The sequence below is a fragment of the Rhynchophorus ferrugineus genome, unplaced genomic scaffold, assembly GCF_030347505.1.
Source record: "Rhynchophorus ferrugineus isolate W39M unplaced genomic scaffold, kcgeb_rfMv2 rfM3, whole genome shotgun sequence".
Taxonomy (NCBI): domain Eukaryota; kingdom Metazoa; phylum Arthropoda; class Insecta; order Coleoptera; family Curculionidae; genus Rhynchophorus; species Rhynchophorus ferrugineus.
The window spans coordinates 23,928,243-23,954,481 of record NW_027472582.1 but is presented as its reverse complement, the minus strand read 5'-3'; the positions used below and the strand labels follow the sequence as shown (position 1 = coordinate 23,954,481).

Genomic DNA, 26,239 nt, shown 5'->3' with positions numbered 1-26,239 from the left:
ATATCGGGCAAAAATATCGAAATTTTTTCTTCATCTCTAGTTAGAAGCTAAATTAATTTTCATAGAATCAACAAAACTCTATTATAATTAGTGTTGGGAACAATCGACTGTTCAAAATTGACTATCGTCTATTTCAGTCACTATTTTCGGTCCGACTGATTTTATTACTATTTACTATCGACTGTTTCAGTCGCTTACTTTTAGTTACTATTTTCGGTTCTACTAGTTCATTCGACTGATTTTTAAGGTTCTGGCCTTCCGTCCTAACCGCAATCTTGAAAGTAATGCGCCGAATATGGTTTTATGTTTTTATGTTTTTTGTAATTTGCTTGTGAATAACTATATATTGTAAATTAATATAGCAGCATTTTGGAATGCTAGTTTTCGAGGAAAAAAAAATGAAATTGTAAATGATAAATAGTAAGATACTTTTGGTTGGCATAATAGGTAATACTTTGGACTGGTATAATAGGTAATACTTTTTTGATAAACTTTGAGGATTTTTGTCCAAGCCTCTTGCTTCGTCGAAACTTTTGTCCCAAAATCTTGAAAACTAAAATTAGGTTCCAAAGGTTTCAGAAATTGCACAGATCCAGAAAAACACTGCTTTAATATTCAACAATTTATTTTGCTGGCTATTAAGAAGAGCACCACAGTTTTTATTTGTTAAGGAATGGACTATCTTAACAGGACGTGTTCAACTTTTAAAGCCCATTGAAATAATGACCACCTAGTTATCTGGTGTAACATATCCCAACAATGTCTTTAATTATACAGTTAATAAGAGGACTGCAACATTCCATCAAATCCAGGATTTTAACAAGTGACTGGAGAAAAAATGACAAAATTGTCTGTTAGATTTAGAAATGAATATGATATGCACGAAATCCACATTTTTAGATCCTAAATTTAAAAAAGCAGGATTTGGTATTGCAAATAATGCTGAGCTTCCATTTTAACTTCAAAAAATACAAATATAGTTCCACAACTCGAAATGCAAGACAAAACTACTGACCAAGAATGTATTGACATCTGGAAATATTTTGATAAAAAAATGACTAGAATGAAAGAAGTAATACTCCAAGTCCTGCAGCAACTTTATAGATTTAACAGTTTTTGGAAATTTCATTTATTGGAAGTTTAGAAAACACATTGGGTTTTTGGCAAACCCATAAAATGAAACTACCTGAATTATATCAGTTACATGTAAAATATTCCTCTATATCCGCAACATCTGTCCCCTGGAAACGAGTTTTTTCAAAATCTGGGCAAATAATTAATGATCGAAGAAATCGTCTCATGGGAGAAAAGTTGAACATGATAATATTCACAGTAATTTTAAAATATTTCAATTCAAAAATAAATAAAAGCTTTATTTAAAAAGGGTTGGTATTGTATGATCATTTTTAGGTTCATCATGAATTAGATTTTTCAATGATTGGGTATAGGTTTACATTTTATTTAGTAGTTATGGTTATTGAAAATCTTTAGTTTTTAGGTTTTATTTAAGTCGTATTGTACTATTTATATTTATTATGCTATGTTATTTAAAAATAGCAATATAAAAACACGATAAAACATTTATGGTGTTACTATTCCATTCCTTTTCATACATCCACAGAACATTCAGTATAAAAGTTATCCTACTTTCTTTAAAATTATATTATTTATTACGTGATAATAGAAATTAGTAAGTTTGTTTTTCTTTTCTTTTTTAAATTTATCACGTGATATATATATATATATATATATATATATATATATATCTCGCTTATACTACCATTGGAGAATATAGACATTTAAGAGTCCTGTCCTATCTAGAATTTTAAACAGACAAGAATTCGTACATCTTCGCCTGACATCACGAATGGAAAAAAATAGTTGAAAAAAATCAAATTTAAATTATCAACTAGTCAGCTATTTTTTTGACGATCGACTATTTCCAGTCGATAGTTCCCAACGCTAGTTATAATGTATGATATGATATGTGCTCTGGCAACGTTGCATAAATAAGTAAGTTGCACACAAAAATATGAAACGTCACTTTGACTTTAGGAGACCTTGGTTTATGCTGCATTTTTCTAACGGTGGTGTGCTGCCATTTTACGGTAAGTACTGTAAATTTAATGTAATATTTCATTAAGCTGTATTTGGCCAGCTAGACTATAATTTTTAATATTCTATTTTTTATTAAAAGCACTATATTGTTTTAATACAATTTTATGCAATTATATAATATACTTACGTTTATAAACTTACCAATATAGTGCTTATGTAACAGGCGTTTTCATAGAATTTTGGTAAGATATCTATTCTTTCTTTATTAATATGCACACATAGAACAATTTAAAAATGTGTTCATTGTATTTTGTTTTAAACATTTTAATATTTTATCATTTTAATTCAACTTATTGCACTAACTCATAATATACGAAGTCCTTCATGGCCTACACGCCCAATTTTCTGATATAATCACCTTTCTTTCTTAATGCTTATGTTTTATATTAAAATTAATACAAAATATTTAATAAAGCCGATTTATTACTGTTTAAATAGTATCACATGCATGACATTTCCAAGGTTATCATATGTGACATCTTTAAATTACATGATTTTTTAAAAATATTTCTAAAAGTTATATGTTTTATAGATCCAAGCAGAAACAAAAAAGAATTAAAAAATGTCATTGTTCTCTTCACTTCTACCAAAAGCTTGGTGTAAAGCATCAGAAACAGTTCCTGCTGCACCTGCTATTGAACAACAAGGTGATTATCAGGAATTTTATGTTTATAACAAAATTACATATTTAAAACTTGCGTTTAGGTCTAGTCAAGTCCTTAGTGGCTGGAAGAACAATTGCAGCTGCTGCAGTTGCTGAGGGTGACAGTTGTGAATTTGGTTCTGCACATTACTTTGCTTTGTGTGGTCTCGGTGGTATTCTTTCTTGTGGTATTACTCATACTGCTGTAGTCCCACTTGATTTGGTTAAATGCCGTATTCAAGTGGACCCAGCCAAATACAAATCTGTTTTTAATGGTAATATTTTTTTGATATTTTTATTATATTTAACTACACATATTAAAATATGTAGGTTTCAAAGTTACCTTAAGGGAGGATGGTGCAAGAGGTTTAGCTAAAGGATGGGCTCCTACATTCTTTGGTTATTCTGCACAAGGATTGTGCAAATTTGGTCTTTATGAAGTATTTAAAGTAAGTAAAAATAGATTATTTTCATTATATAAATTAAAATAATTTCCATTTGAACTAATATTTATTTCACTATGAATAGGTATTTTACACTGATTTAATTGGAGAAGAAAATGCCTTTTTATACCGTACTTGGCTTTATTTGGGTGCTTCTGCTAGTGCAGAATTCTTTGCTGATATTGCTCTATCACCTATGGAGGCTGCTAAAGTAAAAATTCAGACTACTCCTGGATTTGCTAATACTCTTAGGGAAGCATGGCCTAGAATTCTCAGAGAAGAAGGTATACATCTTTATACTAAGTAATATTGCATTTAAAAACCACACTGGTAATCTTTTAAAATTACTGGTGTTAAAATTAAATGCTACAGAGAATGTAAATTCCAATGTAAAATTCTATAAAGTTAAGTTAGAATTTTACTATTTCACCTTACAGACAACTGATTTAGTAATAATATTATCAAATATTAAATTAATTAATTTTAACATTTAACCAGCTCTTAAAAATAATTTTTTAAGTGTGAAATTCAATTTTAGGGGTCAATGGTTTTTATAAATCATTGGTGCCATTATGGATGAGACAAATTCCTTATACTATGATGAAATTTGCCTGTTTTGAACGTACCATTGAATTGTTGTATAAATATGTGGTACCAAAGCCTAGGTAAGCATAGCGAAGTAAAATGTAGATGACAGAAATTAGTTTTTAAATTTTCAGAGCTGAATGCACCAAAGGAGAACAGTTGGTTGTAACTTTTGCTGCTGGTTATATTGCTGGTGTATTTTGTGCTATTGTATCTCACCCAGCTGATACTGTTGTAAGTAAGTTAAATCAAGAAAAGGGATCAACAGCTGTTGATGCTGTAAAGAAATTGGGAATGGCTGGATTATGGAAAGGTTTAACACCTAGGATAGTCATGATTGGTACACTTACTGCTTTACAATGGTTTATATATGATGCCTTTAAGGTAAGCATTTTAACATTGGACAAAACTAGGACAAAACTATCATATTTTTTTTATATAGGTTGCCATGCGTATGCCACGTCCACCACCACCAGAAATGCCCGAATCATTGAAAAAGAAGTTGGAAGCTAAAGGCCAACTGTAAATTATCATTAATTAAATAATTCCAGTAAGAACGACATAACATTAAATTATTTATATTATATCAGTAATTTTCTCTGACAGTATTCGGATAAAATTCAATATATACAAATCTTAAGAAAACGTAGACTACGTTACCAACCCCATTTTATTATTGTTGTTTATTTTTCTGTTATTTTAGATTGTAAATAGAAATAAATTGCGGCACGATCCCGCATCAATCTATTATGTTGTTTGAGTAATACCTATATATGTCCCAAATGATATGAATTTAATAGCACAATATGTTAAACTAATAACCATCCTATGGATCGTGTATATTTATGATGAATAAAGTGTAAATCAATAAAAAAGTTAGCTTTGTAAAGACCACCGTATGTTTATGTTGTGATATTAATACGGCCCTGGTTTGTAAGAACAAAATGGGAAGATAATGAGACGTTTAGACATCATGGTTTGGGTTTATATCAGAATTATATTGATGACTGTCGCCACTTTCCATAATTTTTTTTTGTTTTAAGCCCTTCACATTTTTTTATCATGGTCTTTATAATGTTTATTTTATAATTTTTTGCCTATTCATATGTTTAAAGTATTCAATTTCGTGTTTTACAACTACATCCGGCAACAACGAATCAAAAATAGTTAGGTAGTAGATTGTCAAGCCTGTCAAATTTTTTTAAATCGATTAATGCTTTCAACACTAAAATTAACATTCTAATTTAGTGTATGGCCTATATATAAGTATATACTATAAATATAAATAAAAAATAACAAGTTTATGTTTACGAGTAATTTTCTTTACACCTGATTATTTACGTCTATTGAGGTTATTTTTTTCTATTTCCTTTAGGTAAGTGCTAACGTATAATATATTTTTATTAGAATATATATTCGCTTATTTTTTCCAATACTTAACGTATCTTGTGTTACTATATGTATTATGATTTATAATCTGATCAAAAATGTTAAGGGCTTAATACTATTTATTAATAGTAATATACATAAATATAGATGTCAATTTAAGTTTACTGTTATCTTATGCATTTGTAATGTTGAATATGCATTCATCAAAAATAGATAGTGTAATTAAAGTTTTTTCTAGAATGCAGACATAATTAGACTAAATCTTAAAATTGGCTGTATATTGAGGAAGGCATTAAACTCCCATTAGAATTTTTTCTAGTTACATGTTGTTTTACGGTTAATACTCATGTTTTACTAGAATTAACCTACTATTATAGTTTCAATTAGACAATGTTTATAATACTTGCGTAATTCGTTTCGAAACGTTATATTTAAATAAATTAGTAGAAATAGAAACAAAGTGCCAAGTTAATATTAATAACAATATTAAACAATGAAAATCAAATTCAATCTAATATTTATATTTGTATCATATTTCTTATAAAATTATAGTTGTATATTATTGCATTTTATTAGGTGATTTAACTAAACTATATTGTTCACAAACAATATAACAACTATAAGGTTCAGATAGCTTATTATATCAACTACATATAGCATCTTATATTTCAGAATGGATTTTAAGGTCTGGAGATTACAAGTCAGTTCATAATTAATCCAAGCATTTCATTTTTAAGTTGCCTATAAACTGAGAGCTACTAATTTCATTTAATCCATCTAAATAATATAAGTTCATCATGTTAATTACTTATGTATACTGCATTACATAATTAATTGAAAATTACTGGAAATATTGTATACTGAAGCAAAATTATTTATTGGCAAATAATGCCTATCAACTAATTAAATTACATATATTAAAAATTAAATATCTGAAAACTTAAATTTACAGGTATGGGTAATAGAAACATCCCAAACTTGTATTTAATAAACACAATCAAAGATAACGATGTCAATTTATTGGTATATTTGATTACCACACACGTTATTGGTTGTATCAAGTTTTGAGATGGAACGTGTTTGGTGGAATATTAGAATGTGAAAATATCGTTAAAACAAAGTCCGTCACTGGTAAATTTATATCCACCCGTAACGTTGGCGATTCAGTTGAACTGTTACTGTTATTGCGATCGAGCTGGTATATACTGAAGAGTTTTTTTTTCAACGGAGTTTTTGAGTCTGATATTGTTTGACATTGTGTTAATATAATATGTAAGTTCTTTTTAATGTATGTGTATTTTTAATAAATTTGATATACAAATTATATTTAATGGACGGATGGTTTTAATATTGATCGCTTATTATTATTATATGTATTTGCTATCATATAATTATTATATTATATCATAATTAATTGTTATTGGGATATTAAAATGTTAAATAATTATTAATTAATCTTTTAATATGTATATTTACTTTGTAAGTTGCCACCTTGACTGGTACATTATAATAAATGCCTATTGACATTTCAGTAATTATTATTCTTGTCGCTAGTATACTTTAAATATATAGAATGTTATTATTTGAATAATGCCAGAGCTATTATTATTTAAAAAATATTAGAATAATTTAGAATTAGAACAGTAGAAGAAATTATTAAAAATTACCTTGCCCGTAACTCCAGTCAAGGTAATTTTCTTCATAACAAAATAAATAAAATTGTATTTATTTTGCGATGTTTAATAAATTTTCGGAAAGGCCAGAACAAGTTAAATAAATAGTTTTAATATCAATGTCACAAACCGGTTTCGAACTAGAAATCAAAACTATTTAAAATAATAATAAACTTGAAAACATGTCATCTGCATATTATTCTTGAACTATAGCAACAGAAGGAAGTCTAAACCAAAAGTTACCATTGTAAATTATAACTAGAGTAATTTTGAGTTTTATTTTATTAGATATTACATAATATAATTGATATAATACTTAAAAATTACCTCTTGTAAATAACAAATTTTCTATAAAATATCAAAAATAAGTAATGCACTTCATATAATAAAATATTTTTTACATAATTCTCTAGGTAGGTTTTTAGATCATATTATATTATGTATTATTTGTTTATTTTGTCTTAAATTTCAAATTTGTAATAAAAGTTACAAACCAAAATTATCCAAATATAGAAAATGTTTAAACAATTTTACTGAATATATCATTGATATGTTTATACAAAATAATTTTAACATAACTTTATATAATATATGATGTTTAAATTAAATTTTCATAACCATTATGAACATAAAAATTACTTAAAAACAATTATATATTTATTATATTTTAACAAAATTGCAATACATTTTGTTATTAACGTTATATTTTACGGATGGTATGCATTATATTAACAAGCAATGTTTCATTTTTCTTTTGGACTTGTGATCAAGGTTTGTAATGAAATATTTTAATATAATCATTTTTGTAGCATATTAATGAACTTACCGTTCATGATTATTAAAATTATTAAAATAGTGCTCTTTCATTTGCGTCATTGAACAAATTAAATTTTAATGTCTTTATTTTTTTATATGTATTATATACCATTTTTATAATGGTTATATTCCATATAATATAAAACAAATTTTGATCTAATATACTACAAGGCATCTTTAAAATAATATATAGCATAAGACCCATAATATTTTAAATAAATATTGTTGAAGAATAATGAATTTAAACTTATACATTGATTTTAGTAACTCGTTATTATCGCATATGGTAAAATGACATGAAAATTTAATATTTTTAATTTTTCCTTAGTATCAAGTGCAGAAATGGCTTCAGATGGTTTAAAGTCATTTTATTCTGGAAAAAATATATTAATAACTGGGGCTACTGGTTTTTTGGGAGTATGCCTTTTGGAAAAAATATGTCGATGCATTCCCAACCATGGAGAAATTTATTTGCTTTTGAGGCCAAAGAAGGGTAAAGCTATTGATGGAAGATTGGAAGATGTAAAACAGAATAATGTGTTTGAGCGTTTACTCAAAGAAAAAAATGCAGATGAAGTTAATAAATATATAAATAAATAAATACTTTTATTATATGTTTATATTTAAGATTTTTGCTCGGATAAAACCAGTTGCTGGAGATGTAGGCAAAGACGATTTAGGTCTTTCGAATAGTGACAGAGCTTTATTGATGCAAAAAGTGAATATTATATTTCACAGTGCTGCTACCTTGGACTTCGGAGATACGTTGGATGCAACTATTAATATTAATTTCCTGGGTAATACTAGTATATATATATATATATATATATATATATATATATATATATATATATATATATATATATACTAGTATCATAAACATGATATTTTATAGGAACTAGAAGAGTAACTGAATTGGCAAAACAATGTTCCAATCTTAAAGCGTTAATACATGTAAGCAGTGCTTATGTGAATTCATATCTTACTGAAGCCGATGAGGTAAATTATTAGTATTATGCCTATGGATGACAGATGTAAATAATTAAACATTTTGGCCAGATCATTTATCCCCTTCAAAGAGATCCTGAAGAGCTTATACAAATAGTATCTAAACTTAATAAAGAAGAATTAGAAAACCAAACTCCGGAACTTTTAGGAGATCATCCAAACACTTACACTATAACAAAACATATAGCCGAACATGAAATTCAAAAATGTGAAGAACTTTTCCCCTGTACTATCGTTAGACCATCTATGAGTGAGTATAACAATCGGTAATCGTATAATTTCTATAAAAATTTGTCTAGATATTTTTTTTTATATGTTTTTTTAAATATGTTTATTTATAATTTTATTTTCAGTTATTGGAGCTTTGAAAGAGCCAGTTCCCGGTTGGACTATTAGTAAAAATGGCCCACAAGGTTTCCTCATGGGCGCTTCAAAAGGCGTTATTCGGCGACTACCTGTTGGAAAACATTTAATTTACGACTATATTCCTGTTGATATAGTAGTGAATAGTTTATTGGTGGCAGGGTTCCATGCAGGTTAGTGTATTAAAAAATATCTAAAAAAATGTATATTATTCAGTCTTAAAAATCTATAGACCTTTATAATAGTATTAGTGCAATTATGCATAAATATTCAAATACATTTAGTCATATATTACCTTAAATGTATGAAAATGTGTGATATACTATCTTATTTCTAGGTGTTACTCAAACAAAGAAGGTCAAAATTTACCATGCTACCTCAAGTACACGAAACCCGTTTAAATGGGATTATGTAGAAACAAGAATTAATGATAATCTCCATAAGTACCCATTAAAATCTGCAGTTTGGTATCCCCATTTGAAATTGGTACCTTCAATCACCTATTATAAAATATCAGCAATATTTGTACACATATTGCCTGCTCTCATTCTGGATACTGTTACAATAATCACTGGTGGTCGTCCGATGTATGTACAGTCAATATTCACTTAATAATAATTAATGTTAGATTATCAGTATATTATTTTATTTTTTAGTCTGATGAAATTGCATAGAAATGTAAACTGTTCTTTGGACCGATTACACAAATTTATATTTACTGAATGGAAATTTTCTGCAAACAATACCACTAATCTACAGAGTTGGCTTAATAAAACAGATCAAGAAGAATTCAACCTCGATATTTCTTCATTAGTGTGGCCTGCATATTTTGATGATCTGACTTTAGGAGCTCGAATTTATTTAAGTAAAGATCCAATTAAAACTTTGAATTCAGCTAGGAACAAAGATAAATTGTAAGTACAAAAATTCCATTAATTTGTAAATACTACAACCATCATAGTGGTGAATCTCTCTTTGGTCATGAATGTTCTAAATTACTTTATAGACTATTTAAACTAATTTATCTAAATCTAACATGTTATTTCAGTCATAGCACTAACTGCAGGGCCTGATAGCTTTTAAAATAATTTCCACGTCGTTAACTCTCCACTGGGTGAACATAAATTGTTAAAAATTAAGATGCAAAAGCCTGTTAATTGAAATTGATGATAAATCAATAAAAAATTAACAACAAATCTTTACTATATGGAAAATTATAGTTATTAAAATAAATATTCATTTCAGATTATTGGGTTTACATATCTTAGTTAAAGGAGGAGTGGTATCACTGCTATGGTATTTGGTTTCAACGTTATTAGGACTGACTCTGAAGCAATCATTTTTACTGATCCCAGTTCTATATGGTTTATTAAACTTGTTGTAATTACCTCTTTTAATCAAGAAGTTATTTTATTATATCAAGTTCAAGTAGGCAACACTAGATTAAAGTGTAAAAAATATTTTTTTGTCTTTTTTTATATTTCAATATAATATTCAGTATATTTAATATATATTTTTTATTTCGTTCCTTCCATTTTAGTCAACATATTACTAAGAAAATATTGCGCAAAAATTTACTACATATCTAAAAACTGGCCAACCAAGATAGATCAAGAATAATTTAACTTAGTTTCATAATTAATATGGCATATATATTTTTATTTGATTTAGGGAGCTAGTTGCAATCGTGATGCAGATAAACTGTTAATCAATAAGATATTTTATTATGATAAGTTATAATTGTACCTTTATATATATTCCTTAAAATACATCTACATACATACATTGAGACAATAGTCTGAAGCTTATGTCAATGTTTTTGAATAACTGTAATTGGCTTTTTAAAATCTACACTTAAGTTTGCATTTGTACATTTATTAAATAAAACATTAAAGTATTTGTGCTGAAACAAATTACTGTCGCACCACTAGTAGGGACCTACATTAAAAAAACTTATTTACATATTATATGTATTAGATCATTTTTTAATTTCTGCTTTTTAATTAAACATGTTAATAATAATATGATGAAAATATAAAAAATAATTAAAATGTTGCATGGTAATTTAATAGCATAATATAAACATATTGTCATCATAGAATTATATAAGTAACATAATCATTTTCGTTGCGCTTTTGTTCTAAAAACAGATTTTTATAAAACAAACACACACTGTTAGATGATATATTTCCTACTTCTGAAATAAAGCGTGGATAATTCCTTGTGCTATGTTAACCAATGGATTCGAATTTTCTTTATTTTCATTTTTGTTATCTGTTTTATTACTTTCAGCGTTGGAATTGCTGTTGGTATTTCCGTTGTTGCTACCAGTAACAGCAGTAGTTTTTTCTGGACAGTTGTACATTTTATTTAGCTTCGTTATGTCTCCTCTACTAAATCCTTCCCGCTGTCCCATTTTTTCCGTTTTTGTCGAATCCTATATAAAATACATTATTTTAATAAATATTGAGTATAAGAGGAAAATGTGTCAATAGAGAAACTGAAAATTGGGATAAAAATTGGTCCAATTTTTGGTATTTAATATTGAATATATTTAGTACCGATTTTTAACTCATTGTTACCATTTTACAATAAATTGTGCCATAAAAAGGTTTTTGTTTTTTTTATGTTGAAAAAACGTTCAACGATATGTCAAGAACCTAATAGCTGAATCTTTCACATGAAACGAAGCTTCTTCAGCGAAATTTCATTACAGTAGTCAATTACATTACCTTTGGTATAATTGTTGGTTTTCCGTTTACTGAGAATGCAGTACCAGAATAATGCATTACTGATCTAAAATCATAAGGCACGCCAAAACCTGTAGTTTTAGATGACTCAGCTTTATCGAAATTGGATTCATGTCCTATAAGTATACAAAACTAGTAATATAAACATGGAAAGTTCATATAAATATTTAGCTAATATACGCACCTCTCTTAATATTTTGCCAAGCAATAGTAACAAAATCGTCTCTTTCAAATCGATTTTGTTCGTGTAGAAATCCTGCAGCATGCATTAGTTCATGAATAGGAGTACCAACCTTAGAGGTGCATCCCGGATTTTGTAAATTCACCTCTTGTCGTCCACCTATTCGCCCAACACTCGACCAACAGCCAGTACTAGCACTAACAATTGCAATGTAATCGTCATCAGATGATTGCTTTCCACGGAACCTGAAATGCAAGTAATGCAAATATGTATATTTATAAATATAAGATAGTTAATAAATTAACATAAAATATATTTGTTGCTTACTTGATACATGTATATTTGTGATATATGTCCATTGCTCTTTCTATATTTTTTAAGCTATCACTGTCAAAATTACCTTCAATTGTATATGGTATAACGCCATTTGGCCACCTAAATATTAAAAATGTTCTTTTTTTGTAAGAAAGCTGAATAATGTGTTTACCTAAACGTCTCTGCAATCATACCATTTCTCCCTTTCTTGGGAAACCTGATGTCGCCTTCCGCATACTCACCTAATTCTTCAGGATTTATTTCGGATGTTTCATTCCAAGTATCCACCAACTTTCCTGATTCAGAATTCGGTTCTCTACAAACGTATCGATCAATAATATTACCGAGTCTAAATTTATTGTATTTACTTACTTAAAAACACTTGATCCTAAATAGCTCAAATCAGGCATTAAAAATAAATCCTCATTTTGATCAACATCTTGTAACGGTAAAGTTAATGCGAATTGAAAGATAAGATGTAACATATATAGAACATATATTTTCTCCAGCATATTTAATGTATTGCAAGATAAACTAAATATTTTTAAGAAGTACCCAGGTTCAAGAAAACTTTGTGAATGTGATGATATTGGGGAAATAGGGCGTTTATATATTTCGGGCTTATATGTAAATGTAACGTACGATTTCATATCGTAAATTTAAATTTTAAAACAACTCGTGCAACAGAATATTATCTAACGATTATTTTTATAACTTATCTTTAACAGAACCCTTCTACTACCTATTTTGTTGATGTTGAGTTTTTAGCGTATATGTTATCTATTCTGGATTTTTATTATGAGCGAAACATTAGGAAAATATGGAATATATGTTTGTACATAATCCCAAACTTATTTTAAAATTAACTAATTACAAATAAGTGATAGATTGGCCTCCAAATTCCATTGTTTAAATATCTGATATTTATATATGATTTGTGGTACTTTTGTTTTCGCTATACTGTCTAATTCCAACTTCATTCTTTTTGTTTATAAAATAATTTTCTGTTTTAACTTAAAATGATACCAAGTTTTATGTATTTTTGTTATTATTAGAATTCTGTAATTATATGCAAAATGCAATTTAAATCGACGGCATTTATATAATTAATAGTTTTAAGTAAATAAGTTATATTCAAGAAATTATATTTAATTAATGTATAATTAAGATCATTTTAAAAAGAATTTATTTCCTTATTGCTTTTTTTATGTTTCGTTTTAAAAATAATTAACTATGCTACTGACATGTAATTAGGGCATCAGATTGTTGGTTAAAATCATAAAATGACTACCGGAAATACTTTAAAATTGTTTTTAAAATCACCCAAATTTATATTGATACATATAATTAGTATCTAAACCACATGCTAGGATCATTTTCATTAGTTTGTTGAACTCGAATTACCTTGTACACATATTTTTAAATTAACGAAAATTTTAATGCTACACTACAAATTTGCAATTTTATTGTTTACTATTAAGTCTTGTTAGCTTTTCTTAATTTTAAATAAAGCATTTATAAAAAACCTTATTTCTCTAAACATCATATTGTTGTAATACATCAATTAAATGTTTTCTCTACACTTTAATAAAAAAGCAAAAAGGTTTTGTTAAAACAATTTTTAATACAATTCACCTACTACCGGTTCAAACGTTTAATTTTTAGATTGTCTTTTAAAAAGTATCATCCAAACTGCAGCCATAACACGGAAAATATTTATTTAGAATATAAAAAATCACTTTTTCTAACAGTCTTGATTTTAAATTTGTTGAATACAATAAAATCTTCTATAACTCTTGATGTGTGTCCATAATTAAAGTACCACTTGAGTCTTTTAGTCTAACTCTGCCATTAGAATATATTGTTTCAACAGTGCCATCTTTGTATAATGTTCTTACTGTTCCATCTGGATACTCTCTTCTCTATAAAAAAATATATTTAAGATTATCTGGTAATTAAAATAGAACTATTATATAAATATAAATATTTTGCAAAAAAATTTATCCAACATTATATTATACCCATCGACAAAAATTTTGCTGAGTGTGATATTAACATAGACAGATAATAGATAATTTTTGTTATTCTTTAATTGAACGAATAACAAATAGTAGCAATTCAAAATTATTAGTTAACTATGAGGATTAAGTAGTAACAATTAAGTATTGAGATGATACATATTAGGAGAATCGAAGTATAATATGCTTATTTTATATTCTCGTTAATTTATTGTAGTTAAGTTATAGAACTGATTTAACAACAAAAAGGCTAGTATTAAAAATTAATGCGCCGTCTTGTTGGCGCAGTGGTAAAGGCGATGGGACGGTCCTCCTACTGTTGCGATAGCCGCAAGTTCGAATCCTGGTGGGGCACGGTCGTAAATTTATCTTTGTGATTGTTTAAAATTTATGAATGTTCTAGGCAAGAGTGTAAAATCCGACAAGGAAAATTATCCCAATCACGTCAGTAACCAGGCTGGGTAAGACCGGATATCTTCTGGGATGATTTCTAAAGTTGGTCACTCGCCAGTCGGTAGCCTTAATGCTGAGGACTGTGGCTCGGAGCCTACGTTAAACTTTAGGCCCAGTCCAGATAAACCCATAGTTGGTAAAAGGAGACTTTAAAATATATATAAAAAAAATTAATGCCCCAAGTAAGTGAACTTGTTTTGAATTATGTTGCCCCCTCCATAGAATAATGAATAGAATAATTGTTTGTGTTGACGGCTTAAATGCATCATACCACTATTTACATTCATCCGTGTTAACAGGTTGTAAATTGTAACCTAAAAGTGTTCTGTCTGTTTGTGTTGATGGACAAGATTGTATTAGATTTAAACCGACTTCCATTGGCTTTTTCCTTACTGTTTCTGTACCAATATTCGCTTGGTCTACATATAGTACTTTATTTAGTGAAGCTTTCTGCATGCGATTATGTAATATCTAAAATTGTAAACAGCTATCATCATTTTGTGTCATAGATCATCCCTCTCCAGAACTTCAACAGCATTGAACATTTCTTACAACCTTCGTAGTTACTGTACCAAACGTAATAGTGTGTTACATTATATGCACCATCACAACAGAAAATATATCAATACGTAATAATGTATTAGTAATGCCATCATGTGAATCAAACAAGAGGATCTATTATCATTACCTGATGTCTGTCCATTATTGTTAATAACATTATTTCTATTTAGAAAAATTAATATAGACTTTTTAGATATCCTCATAAGTTTTATACAATATATGCCAAAAACGTTTATTACAAATATATGATATAATTGTCCTCCAGCAAATAACAACAGAAAGATTATTAAAATCAACAATACTAACATGTACCCATATTTTAAAATATTTAGATTATAAACATACAATTATAACACACACAATTCTAAATATCTTTATCTTTACTTACTTTATATTCAGACGTATGCATTTCTTTCTGTCCATTTGGTAAAAAGATAGTTTGATCGCCATTAATATTTTTCATTGTTTTACGACCGTCTGGGAACTGCTGTTCTTCTGTACCATCTGAAAATATTATTCTTAAGGAACCGTCTGAATAGGACACTTCTGTTCTTCCGTCGGGGTATTTTCTACATTTTTGACCTCTACAAAAATTTTAAATTAAACAATTAAATAACACGATATAAATAAACTTAAATATTTTACTCTGGATATTCCAAAACTTCTGAACCATCTGGATACTGTATATGTAGTGAGTCAGTTGCAGCATAGTGATATCTATGGAATTAAAATTATCTTCCATCACAATTTCTCGAGTTAATTTCGAATTCATACATACTTTATTATATTGTCTTTCAGATTGGTTTCTTTCGTGTCTCCATTAAAATACTGTATTTTTATAATTTGACCATCTGATGAAATTTTTTTTAGATTACCATTTGAATAACTGATTTCTATAGAACCATCTGAAAGTACTTTTTCAGTTTTATCTAAAACAAAATAATTTCTTAAAATATTATGATAGTATTAATGCACATTTAGACATCCTACCTACGCTAGAAGAACAATTATTGCTGGGACTAGAAAAATTACCAAATTCATGTTCATATTTTTTTTCCAGAGAAATATTGCCTGCAGTTGAAAATTCAATTTCAGTGCTTTCATTCCTTATAGAATCTCTATTTTGGCACTTTGTTGACGATTTTCTCTCAGTTTCCTATATAATCAGACACAATAAGTTGTAACAACAGCTATTAAGCAGTGTAATCAAAAATACCTTATTTTTAAAACTTTTATTTTCTTTATTGTCCCAATCACTACAATTTTGATCTTTTCCCTTTTTTTGAGCATGACCCTCATGTCCATCGCCGCGGTCTGATTTGTTTAATTTATTTTTAAATGTTTCTTCTGTCAGTTTAGTCAAATTTTTATTAATTTCTTGTAACATTTTAACTTCAGTAGGTCTGCGCATATATTTCTGATTCAAACTAAAACATTTCAGTAACAAAGATGTAGGCTACATATAAACCAAAAAAAATTATATAATTTAGGCGTGTCGATCTTATCGCTTTTTTATACCTAAACCTATTACTTAATTTGGATTTCTGACTACAATTACCGGCCACCGATTATACTCGCCCTATAAACTGTTATCTATAAACAATCACAAACATCTGTATATACCGAAAATAGTATTTGACTTTGCGAGGTTATTGTTAATAATACCTTTACATACTTTAATTTTGCATTTTCCTTTTGTAATTTTTCAATAGTAATCTTCATTTCTGATATTTCCTTTTCTTGCTGTTTAATCTGAGTTCTCAGCCGGGCTTGAGTCGCCCCATTTTTTGTGTCTTTCAATCTTAATAATTCTTTGCTGTCAGCTAGTTCTTGTTTGAGTTGAGTAATTTCTTCGCGTTCCCTTTTGTTTGGCCTATTTTGAGCATCTTTGACATAACTGAAACAAAAGCCCTTCATCATAAATATTGGTTTTTGTCCTTTGCATGAATATAACACATTAATTTTTAAAAAAATGGATGATGAGAAATCATGAATATATTAGATTCAATAGTTACTTTTCGAAGTAAGTTTTTTCTTTTGAATATTTTTTTCTTTCTATCTCCAGGTCTTCTTCAAGTTTTTCTATCTTCTCCATATACTTAATCTCATTATTTTTTAATTGTCTTCTCAAATCATCATACTTTTCTTCAACATCCTTTAATTTCAACCTTAGTTTGCCATTGTCGTTTTGTAAATTCGTAAAATTGATTGCCTTTTGTGATATTTTTGATCTGAAATGCAAGAAAAACTGTTAAGTAAAAAAGAAATAGATTTGGTTTACCACTTAATAAACTACAAAATTATACAGTGTATATCAATCAGATGACGTCTTGAAAAAAATAACCAGAAAAAAAATAAGTAAAAACTACTTAACAACTTTCTTAAAGTTGTTAAAAATAAATTACCTTTCCTAACTAAACCACCTAAGTTATCTAAACTTTAAGTCTTAACATTAGTTGTTTTAAAATAAAAAGAAACACTATGTTTACCTCAACTCCTGACAATCTTTACATGGTTCATTATTTTTAATTGTTTCATCTAGTTTATGACTTTCAAAACTCGTATTAACACCTGCATCAATTTTCAACCAATTCGTGCTCGGATCACTATCACATTCAGTATAGTTATCTACTATACTGGGCGATCTTGTAGACCATCGAGTATCCTCTTCAGAAAAACTAGTAGCTGCCGAGGTAAATTGACCTATTAATAGAATTAATGATAATTCACTATGAAATTGTTGAGAACATTTTGTATATTTACCTGAAGAAACAGTGCCATTACAATAATCGTTAGAATCCATATTATGGAGATTTACAAGAAAATTTCGCAAAACATCTGTCTTGTGAGTTATTTGTTTTAATTTTAATTCGATACTCTCTTGCTGATCGTTAACAAATATGATATCTATCGATTTTAATTATTAGTTCGTTGTTAATATAATTGTAAATAAATGTTAAGAAGTATATTTACTTTTATCGGACTCTCTGGTTTCTTCATTTCTTCTAGGAGTGCTAGCTAAAAGATTTACAATACTAGTATTTGTTGAGCAAAACGAACTATTCTCAACCCGTTTTTCTAAGGCTTCGAAATTTTTAAGTTCCCTTTCCAACTTTTGTTCTTCCAATGTATAATTTCCAGGTTCTTTTTTGGATGGAGATGTTATTACATCAGTTAAATATTCTCTAAAATATTTTTAAAGGAGTAATATTAAATAATTATATTTTTATTAGGATAAGTATGATAATAAATATATCATGACAAAATAATTTTAGCAAATCTAAATAGCCTCAATGAAAATAACACCTACTTACGGAATATCATTGGAAAAAAGTTTTTCTTTTGAAAAGCGTTTTTTTGCATATTCCTTGATTTTATTCATAATACTCTTGTTTAAATTTCCGAAATTTGAACTAGAAGGTGATTGATTTTGCTTATTTTCTTTATTCCTTACATCTTCATTTATATCAAATTTCTCATAGTTTTTGTTTGCAAATGCTCTTATATCGTTTACTTCAGTAAAATCAAGGCTTCTTCTAAAGTTTTCAGGTTTGTTATCATTTGTTTTTGATAAAGAATTGTCAATATTGGCAATGTGATTTTCTGGACTTCGAGAAGCATTATCTAAAATTGTCTTCCATGTTCCGCGATGCTTAATAAAATCTGGTACGGACAGAGGAGTTAGATCTATTTCCTTCGAAAATTGTAAATTTGGTGTCTTCAAAATACCTTTCTTTCCTCCAAAAGGTGAATTAGCCGGTAGATGAACTTTATTCGTTTTTATATTAGCTGAAAATTAGCAAATAAATTAGAGAATCTTCCTTTCTAAATATCTTCATTTCTTTGAAAAAATTTAATTAACCTGATCTAAGTACGTGTCATGTGACATTTTTTTGCAAAAATATCTTGTTAAATATATTTTCAAAATGGGTCTATTTTACATTTGTTTAACAGGTTTAATAAAACATAAACCAAATTATCAAATTTGCTGTAGGAATATTCGGAACAAATCATGGTGGGAATGTGTAGAATTAGGACCTCCTGATGCTATTTTTGGATTGACTGAAGCTTGGAAAAAAGATACAAATCCAAAAAAGATTAACTTGGGAGTTGGGGCATATAGAGATGACAATGGTAAAATAACTTTTATTGCAAAATATAATTACAATGCTAATAAAATCTGTTAATATTTAAAGAAATAAGTATTGATAATTAGAGGTTTTATTAAATACCTTAGGGAATCCATTCCTACTTCCAAGTGTAAAAAAAGCCGAAAATAAACTCTCAAACCAAAAACTCGATCACGAGTACGCCCCTATTGCCGGTTTTGCTGAATTCTCTAAACTTGCCGCCGAATTAGTATTCGGAAAAAACTCTTATATACTTGAAAATAAACAGAACGCTACAGTTCAAACACTATCCGGTACCGGAGCTTTGCGTTTAATTGCAGCATTTTTGGCTAAATTTCATACAGGTCACAAGGTTTGTATAATTATCCGTATAATTAAATTATTTAAACTACTCATAAATAAGCTATATAAATTTGGTATATCATCTATAGATGATATACTGACTAGAGAACTGACTGACCGTAGGTTATTTACATACCAAACCCAACTTGGATTAACCATCAACGAATTTTCGAACACTCAGGGCTAGAAAGCAAGTACTATAATTACTACGATTCAAAAAATATTGCTCTCGATTTTTCCAATATGACAGACAATATATGCAATATACCTGAAAATTCTATCATCCTCTTTCACGCAGTTGCTCACAATCCAACGGGAATCGATCCCAATAAAGATCAGTGGAAAGAGATATCTAACATATGTAAACAAAGAAAATTATTCGTTTTATTTGACTTGGCATACCAAGGTACATTGAAATTACCTTAAATATATAGTTTATATTAAAAAATAATGTTATGATTATATTTAAGATATAGTATCTTTAAAAAATATAGTTACAAACTCTTTAATTGCATATTGTTTTACAGGGTTTGCCAGCGGAAACCTTAACAATGATGTATGGGCGGTACGATATTTTGCAGAAGAAGGTCATAAAATAGGTATTGCTCAAAGTTTTGCAAAAAATATGGGTCTTTATGGAGAACGTGTCGGAGCACTAACTCTTTTAACAGGTTAACAACTTTATAAAATGTTCGATCAAAATGTATCTAAATATATATATGTATGAAACAGAAACAACTGATGAAACTGAGCGCGTGATTTCCCAATTAAAAATATTAATCAGGGGAATGTATTCAAATCCTCCAATTTATGGTGCACGAATTGCAACGGAAATTTTAAGTAACAAAGATTTAAGATTTCAATGGGAAAAAGATCTTAAAGGTAAAAATACTATATGATTTTTATATTTAATTAGATTTAATTAATTAACTGTCAAACAATAGAATGATAATATTTATAAATGACATTTATAATTTATTTAATGTAAATTGTAATCATTTTATCACAAAATATTATAATAGAATAGGGTATTTTGGTTTAGAAGCTCTAATATTATAGCAATACTAAAAAGTCTATCTATATCAATTTCTTGATCAAGTACCTTACATTTAATTTTTTTAAGAAATGTCAAGTCGGATTAAAGAAGCAAGAATAGCACTTGTAGACCACTTGAAAAAACAAGGATCAAAAAAGAACTGGAATCATATAATTCAACAAATTGGAATGTTCAGTTACACAGGTTGAGCCCAAAAAAAAAAACTTTAAATACCTAAAAAATTTCAATTTCCAGGACTAACTAAAGAACAAGTAGGCCAATTAATTAAGAATTTTAGCATTTATTTAACAGAAAGCGGACGAATATCTATTGCTGCTGTTGGAAGTAAAAATGTTGAATATTTAGCAACTGCAATGCACAATGTGACTAAATAAAGAATATAAAATTCATATTATTTTATTACAACTATCAGTTGATAAACCTACCTGGCCTTTGAATATGCTTTCCTAGGCCTCCCCTAACTTTAGGAGGGATAACAGACATTTTAAAGCGAGCTAGACCCTCTCCCTTTTTCAAAAATGGTTTCTTTGGTTTATTGCTAATTTGAACAAATTGATCCTCAGCTAATTTTTCTTCAATTAATTGTTCAAAGGGCTGTTTTGACGGAGATATTTTTCGTTTGTCCCAATCCTTCATAATTACATTTTCAGATGTATTGAAAATCGACTCAGTAATTGCATTGTTTTTAATAAAATGTGATGACTTGTCTAAGTGATCTTCAAAGCTATTTTGCCATAACTTTAATTCTTGTAGTCGAATTAAACTTGCTGATGGAGAATAAGACATCATAAATCAATACATTGAAAATAACACAAAAATTTTGTTATAAGAGAAACTTTTGAATTTAACGTTAAAGTAAAAATTGACAGTTTTAGGTTATGTTGAGGAAAATAAAAAGTAAATTTTATTAGGCACTTTAAAATTAATTTAATAAGGAAATAATGTGTAGTTATTAAACGTGTAGTATATTTATAACACATTATTGAACTATATTTCCCTATTTATCGAAAAATAAGGCTGACAAGTTGGCCAGGTTGGTAAGGTTGACAGTTGTCAACGCTTTCTATGAAAATAATTAATAAAGGCACAATATATAGAGATTCTCAATATTTTGTGATAAAGTACTCTTAATTTTGTTCTTGTGTAATAATTTTAAGAAGTTTTCTAATTGTAGTTGAATGAAATACAATACAATTTTCTTCTTTTTATGTAAGTAGAGATATTGTAATGACGTATAAGAAATTTTTATATAAAAAATTATAAATATAAAGACACATATTAATTCGTAGCTATATGTATATAATGTACATCATTTTAAACTATGGTTTTTATATTAAAGGAAGTTAACACAGGTATTGTTGCGTCTCTACTAGAATAAAAAATTTATATTTATTGTTTTACATTTTATTAGGAAAGGAATTATGTTTAGGGTTCAATGGCACTTACCATATTGGTCGCAAACATAAGGATGACATTCAAATAGTTATAAATGATAAAACTGTTAGTAAAAATCATGCTGTTCTATATATTCAGGTAATATTGCTAAAAATAACTAATTATTTGATGCTGAATTATATAGCAAACATAATTTCATTTTTAATTTTTAGAATGGAATTGCTACCATTAAAGATCTTAACTCAAAGAGAGGGACATTTTTAAACAAAGTTAAATTAGCTAGACCAACTGAATTGAGAAATGGGGATGTTATGGTCTTTGGTATTCAAGATAGCAAATTTTGGTATCAATAAATATATATATGTATTATTAAAATTCAAATAATAAAATTTGTCAGTTTTTTAGATCCAAAATGGGAAACTTATATTGATATAAATAATTTTAATACAGAAAAGTTAAAAATTTTACAGACATTAAATGCATTAGGTGTTAAATATTATGAATATTTTAATGCTGATATTACTCATTACACAACTAATAAAGTCACCTTTCAATGTATAAAGAAAAAAAACATTCTTAACTGCTTGATTGATAGAAAGCCTATTGTTTCTTCAAAATTTTGGTATGATACTTTAGAGAAATCAAAATTAGCTGATGAGGTGCCAAAACTTATAAATTATATACCCAAAGTTGATAAATATCTAGAAACTCAAGATGTTAAAAATATTGATTCAAATTTAGCTAGAAGATTTTTATTTGATGACAAATTATTCATATTTTTTGATGTGGATATGCAAGATGAATATAGACAAGTAATTAATAAATGTGGTAAATATTCTAATATATATATGTATATATATATATATATATATATATATATATATATATATATATATATATATATATATAATATTAATTTATTTTAGGTGGACAAATTATTTTATATGAGAAAACTAAACATTTTATTGCAAAATTACTATGTGAAAAATGTGTTAACTATGTTCTTGTAAAAAATGACATAAACATCATATCTGTACTAGAAATACAAAATTTACAAAGAATATTAAAAGAAAATGAAAAGACTTACTGTATTGTTAGACCTAATGATATACTTATTAATATATTGAAAGTATCATTTGATAACTTCACAAATATTAAAAACCTATTTAGTGACTCAAATTCAACATATAATAATTCTATACAAACCAATGGTATGGTTGAATGTGATATATTTTATTCAGTAATTACAATCAATATGATTTTAGAAATGGTTTTTGGGGATGGTGATAATGCCAATGATGTTGAAAAGGTTAACTATTTTTCAGGTGAATGAATGAATAATAGAAATATTTATAACAAAATGATGCAAATATCAATATATCTTATTTTCAGCATATTCACAGATTCAAGAATGTGAAAAAAAAACTAATCCAGCAAGTAATAATGTTTGTATTAATATATCCAAAAGCATTAATATACATCCTATAAAAAGAAATTCAAAGAGATTAGTACTAAATCCACTTCAGCAAGTTAGGCAAAGGAATAGGGATGTTATAAAGTCTTGGCGATTGAATGTAATTAATATAAATAACCAGTTCACTAATAAAAAAGAAAATAATAAGATACTCTGCACAAAATTGAGACTAGAAAAGCATATATCAGTTAGGTACTTTTTCAGCTCACTACTTTTAATTATTCATTTTCTAAAGCACTCTTTTTTAGTATTAAAAATGGAAATAAAAGAATGATGATAAATCCGATATCAGCTACATTAACCAATAAGAAATCAAGTAAATCTATTAATATAAACATATAAGAATATCTGTCTATATTAATTTAGTTTCAGATGAAATAATGAAGTGTAAGTCATCAGATGAAGATATAGAATATTGGAAAAAGAAATATAAAAAAATTGAAATAACAGAATTATAATTTTACACGTTTTGATGGACAAATCTTTATTTTATAAAATGTATTGAATTAATTTGCTTTATATGTGATCTTACTAAGTTATTTTTAATAATTGTGGTTTCATTATATAGGTATACTACAATAGATTGACTATAATATTGCACATGCTCTTCTTCCAAAATCTCAGATTTGAATAACAGTATGAATTGTTAAATAAAACAACAATTAAGCTTGACCTTGTCTAGAAGTAATTTAATCAAGTGTTCTAAATGATTCACCGAATTGCCAGGGAGCACTCGTAGGTCTACACAATAGCGGATCTTGTGGGAGGGTTTGTTCTACGACATTATCTTCGGCATATTTTGAAATATTCAGAGACATTAGTTGTGTATTTATAAGAATGTAAAAATTGCCGAGAAGTAAGCTCTCTATTAATTTCTGGCCTTTTTTAATTAAAATAATATAAATTAAAAAGCACGTAAGCGATCCGTGAAGAGTAAGCAGAATTTTTATCTAATCTAGTAACAGTCATAAAGAAAAAATATTTACACATCCTGGATTTACTAAAAGATATTCCTTCGAGATTTATATACTTTTGTCTAAAATTTTGGTCATGTTAAAACTTGTTCTCATTAAATGACATTCATTACAGATTTAAATATAATTCACAAATCCCTCTCATAATAGTTTTAGGTTTGGATAATATACTAATTTTTGTCTTTTTCATACGCAGAATATACAGTGACATATATATGTAAATCACATATATTTGTGTATCTCCTTTAGACAGATAAAAAATAGTTGAACATATAATTAATTTTTGCATATTCAACTGGATACTCCACTTTTAATCCGCTGTTGAATTATCTCTAGTTCGTCATAATATTTAATAAGAAAAATATACCTGTATATTTATTTCTGAGCATTACCAAAAATTTGACTGTTACTTATCTAAGAGATAATTTAGCAGATTATTTGAGCTTTAAAATGAGGTTACATTTTTGACAGAATAGAAGTTCAAGAAAAATTAATCAAATCCGAATATATATTATAATATTATAAGCTAACATGGTAAGACAGTTTTTTAGTGAAGATATTAAATACCTTCTTTTCTCTTTTTTAACTCTTCTTTTCAGTTAGTTTTAGTGTTAGGTGATTTGCACATTCCTCATAGATGTAGTAGTTTACCTGCCAAGTTTAAAAAACTCCTACTTCCTGGCAGAATACAACATATATTATGCACCGGGAATTTATGTACAAAGGAATCGTATGATTATTTAAAAACATTAGCATCTGATGTTCATGTTGTTCGAGGAGATTTTGATGATGTAATTTGTTATATATATATATATATAATTTTACAGCAAATCTTTCAGATATTTATATACTGATTTTACTTTATAGAATTTAAGTTACCCAGAGCAGAAAGTTGTAACTGTTGGTCAATTTAGAATAGGATTATGTCATGGACATCAAGTTGTGCCATGGGGAGATCCGGAAGCTCTCGGTATAGGTTGTTAAATTTATTTTTGAACAATTTTTGTATAAATGTTTTTAGCTCTAATTCAAAGACAATTGGATGTAGATATATTAATATCTGGTCATACACATAAATTTGAAGCATATGAACATGAAAACAAATTTTATATTAATCCCGGAAGTGCAACAGGCAGTTATAATGCTCTAGATACGTATGTATATATGTATATATATAGATATATATATTACAATAAATTAAATTACCAACTATTACAATTTAGGTCAGTAACATCATCATTTGTATTGATGGACATTCAAAATACAACTGTTGTAACATATGTATATCAGTTGATTGCAGATGATGTCAAAGTGGAAAGAATAGAATACAAGAAAAATTAAATCTAAGGGTATATGTTAAATTTATGTTTATTTTTAGTTTGTTATTGTATTAAGTATTATTTTATATTTACACATATGTTAAAGGTTATATGCATAGATCCACATTCACTATTAATTTAAAAAATATATTAATTCATTAATTAAAATTTATTAATTATTCATTACCATTCCTTAGCTATAGAATAAAGAAATAGTTTCCATAGAAAAAAA

The 26,239-nt window shown here is 27.5% G+C and overlaps 7 protein-coding genes across 11 annotated transcripts; 5 read left to right on the top strand and 2 right to left on the bottom strand.

The window, feature by feature from the left end:
- Positions 1-1,971: 1,971 nt before the first annotated feature.
- On the top strand, positions 1,972-4,536 carry Mpcp1 (Mitochondrial phosphate carrier protein 1). 3 transcript variants are annotated; one of them, XM_076398654.1, is made up of 9 exons: positions 1,972-2,108; positions 2,651-2,765; positions 2,824-3,036; positions 3,092-3,210; positions 3,290-3,488; positions 3,743-3,869; positions 3,924-4,173; positions 4,232-4,339; positions 4,396-4,536. In XM_076398654.1, the coding sequence occupies exons 2-8, from the start codon at positions 2,681-2,683 to the stop codon at positions 4,313-4,315; spliced, it is 1,077 nt and encodes a 358-aa protein (XP_076254769.1). In that variant the 5' UTR covers positions 1,972-2,108; positions 2,651-2,680; the 3' UTR covers positions 4,316-4,339; positions 4,396-4,536. The 3 variants fall into 3 exon arrangements, with proteins under 3 accessions (XP_076254769.1, XP_076254767.1, XP_076254768.1); XM_076398652.1 differs by having other exon boundaries at positions 4,232-4,536; XM_076398653.1 differs by lacking the exon at positions 1,972-2,108 and adding an exon at positions 2,111-2,300 and having other exon boundaries at positions 4,232-4,536.
- A 418-nt stretch (positions 4,537-4,954) lies between these two features.
- On the top strand, positions 4,955-10,545 carry LOC143192878 (putative fatty acyl-CoA reductase CG8306). 2 transcript variants are annotated; one of them, XM_076398649.1, is made up of 9 exons: positions 4,955-5,164; positions 7,996-8,243; positions 8,296-8,464; positions 8,563-8,666; positions 8,727-8,925; positions 9,029-9,211; positions 9,376-9,625; positions 9,695-9,952; positions 10,284-10,545. In XM_076398649.1, the coding sequence occupies exons 2-9, from the start codon at positions 8,010-8,012 to the stop codon at positions 10,420-10,422; spliced, it is 1,536 nt and encodes a 511-aa protein (XP_076254764.1). In that variant the 5' UTR covers positions 4,955-5,164; positions 7,996-8,009; the 3' UTR covers positions 10,423-10,545. The 2 variants fall into 2 exon arrangements, with proteins under 2 accessions (XP_076254764.1, XP_076254762.1); XM_076398647.1 differs by lacking the exon at positions 4,955-5,164 and adding an exon at positions 6,306-6,450.
- Positions 10,546-10,892: 347 nt separating this feature from the next.
- Positions 10,893-13,023, bottom strand: LOC143192880 (zinc metalloproteinase nas-4). Its single transcript, XM_076398651.1, has 6 exons — positions 12,657-13,023; positions 12,457-12,600; positions 12,297-12,404; positions 11,973-12,214; positions 11,771-11,904; positions 10,893-11,475 (listed from the first exon to the last, which is right to left on the bottom strand). The coding sequence occupies exons 1-6, from the start codon at positions 12,932-12,934 to the stop codon at positions 11,230-11,232; spliced, it is 1,152 nt and encodes a 383-aa protein (XP_076254766.1). The 5' UTR covers positions 12,935-13,023; the 3' UTR covers positions 10,893-11,229.
- Positions 13,024-13,985: 962 nt separating this feature from the next.
- Positions 13,986-21,712, bottom strand: Sas-4 (Spindle assembly abnormal 4). Of its 2 annotated transcripts, XM_076398645.1 has the most exons (14): positions 21,271-21,712; positions 19,046-19,105; positions 18,631-18,979; positions 18,290-18,501; positions 18,080-18,223; positions 17,806-18,019; positions 17,332-17,547; positions 16,992-17,213; positions 16,533-16,743; positions 16,307-16,472; positions 16,095-16,245; positions 15,962-16,033; positions 15,705-15,900; positions 13,986-14,206 (listed from the first exon to the last, which is right to left on the bottom strand). In XM_076398645.1, the coding sequence occupies exons 1-14, from the start codon at positions 21,632-21,634 to the stop codon at positions 14,072-14,074; spliced, it is 2,712 nt and encodes a 903-aa protein (XP_076254760.1). In that variant the 5' UTR covers positions 21,635-21,712; the 3' UTR covers positions 13,986-14,071. The 2 variants fall into 2 exon arrangements, with proteins under 2 accessions (XP_076254760.1, XP_076254759.1); XM_076398644.1 differs by having other exon boundaries at positions 18,631-19,105.
- On the top strand, positions 19,199-21,232 carry LOC143192879 (aspartate aminotransferase, mitochondrial). Its single transcript, XM_076398650.1, has 7 exons — positions 19,199-19,450; positions 19,554-19,798; positions 19,912-20,194; positions 20,316-20,459; positions 20,521-20,670; positions 20,912-21,028; positions 21,080-21,232. Exons 1-7 carry the CDS (start codon positions 19,243-19,245, stop codon positions 21,217-21,219), a joined length of 1,287 nt encoding a protein of 428 aa, XP_076254765.1. The 5' UTR covers positions 19,199-19,242; the 3' UTR covers positions 21,220-21,232.
- A 315-nt stretch (positions 21,713-22,027) lies between the features above and the next one.
- LOC143192882 (uncharacterized) lies at positions 22,028-24,312 on the top strand. Its single transcript, XM_076398655.1, has 10 exons — positions 22,028-22,054; positions 22,185-22,197; positions 22,257-22,378; positions 22,453-22,583; positions 22,638-23,068; positions 23,167-23,451; positions 23,506-23,565; positions 23,633-23,906; positions 23,963-24,030; positions 24,081-24,312. Exons 4-10 carry the CDS (start codon positions 22,552-22,554, stop codon positions 24,170-24,172), a joined length of 1,242 nt encoding a protein of 413 aa, XP_076254770.1. The 5' UTR covers positions 22,028-22,054; positions 22,185-22,197; positions 22,257-22,378; positions 22,453-22,551; the 3' UTR covers positions 24,173-24,312.
- A 769-nt stretch (positions 24,313-25,081) lies between these two features.
- Positions 25,082-26,175, top strand: Vps29 (Vacuolar protein sorting 29). The gene is made up of 5 exons (XM_076398656.1): positions 25,082-25,222; positions 25,288-25,479; positions 25,556-25,658; positions 25,710-25,842; positions 25,912-26,175. The coding sequence occupies exons 1-5, from the start codon at positions 25,220-25,222 to the stop codon at positions 26,027-26,029; spliced, it is 549 nt and encodes a 182-aa protein (XP_076254771.1). The 5' UTR covers positions 25,082-25,219; the 3' UTR covers positions 26,030-26,175.
- Positions 26,176-26,239: the final 64 nt, after the last annotated feature.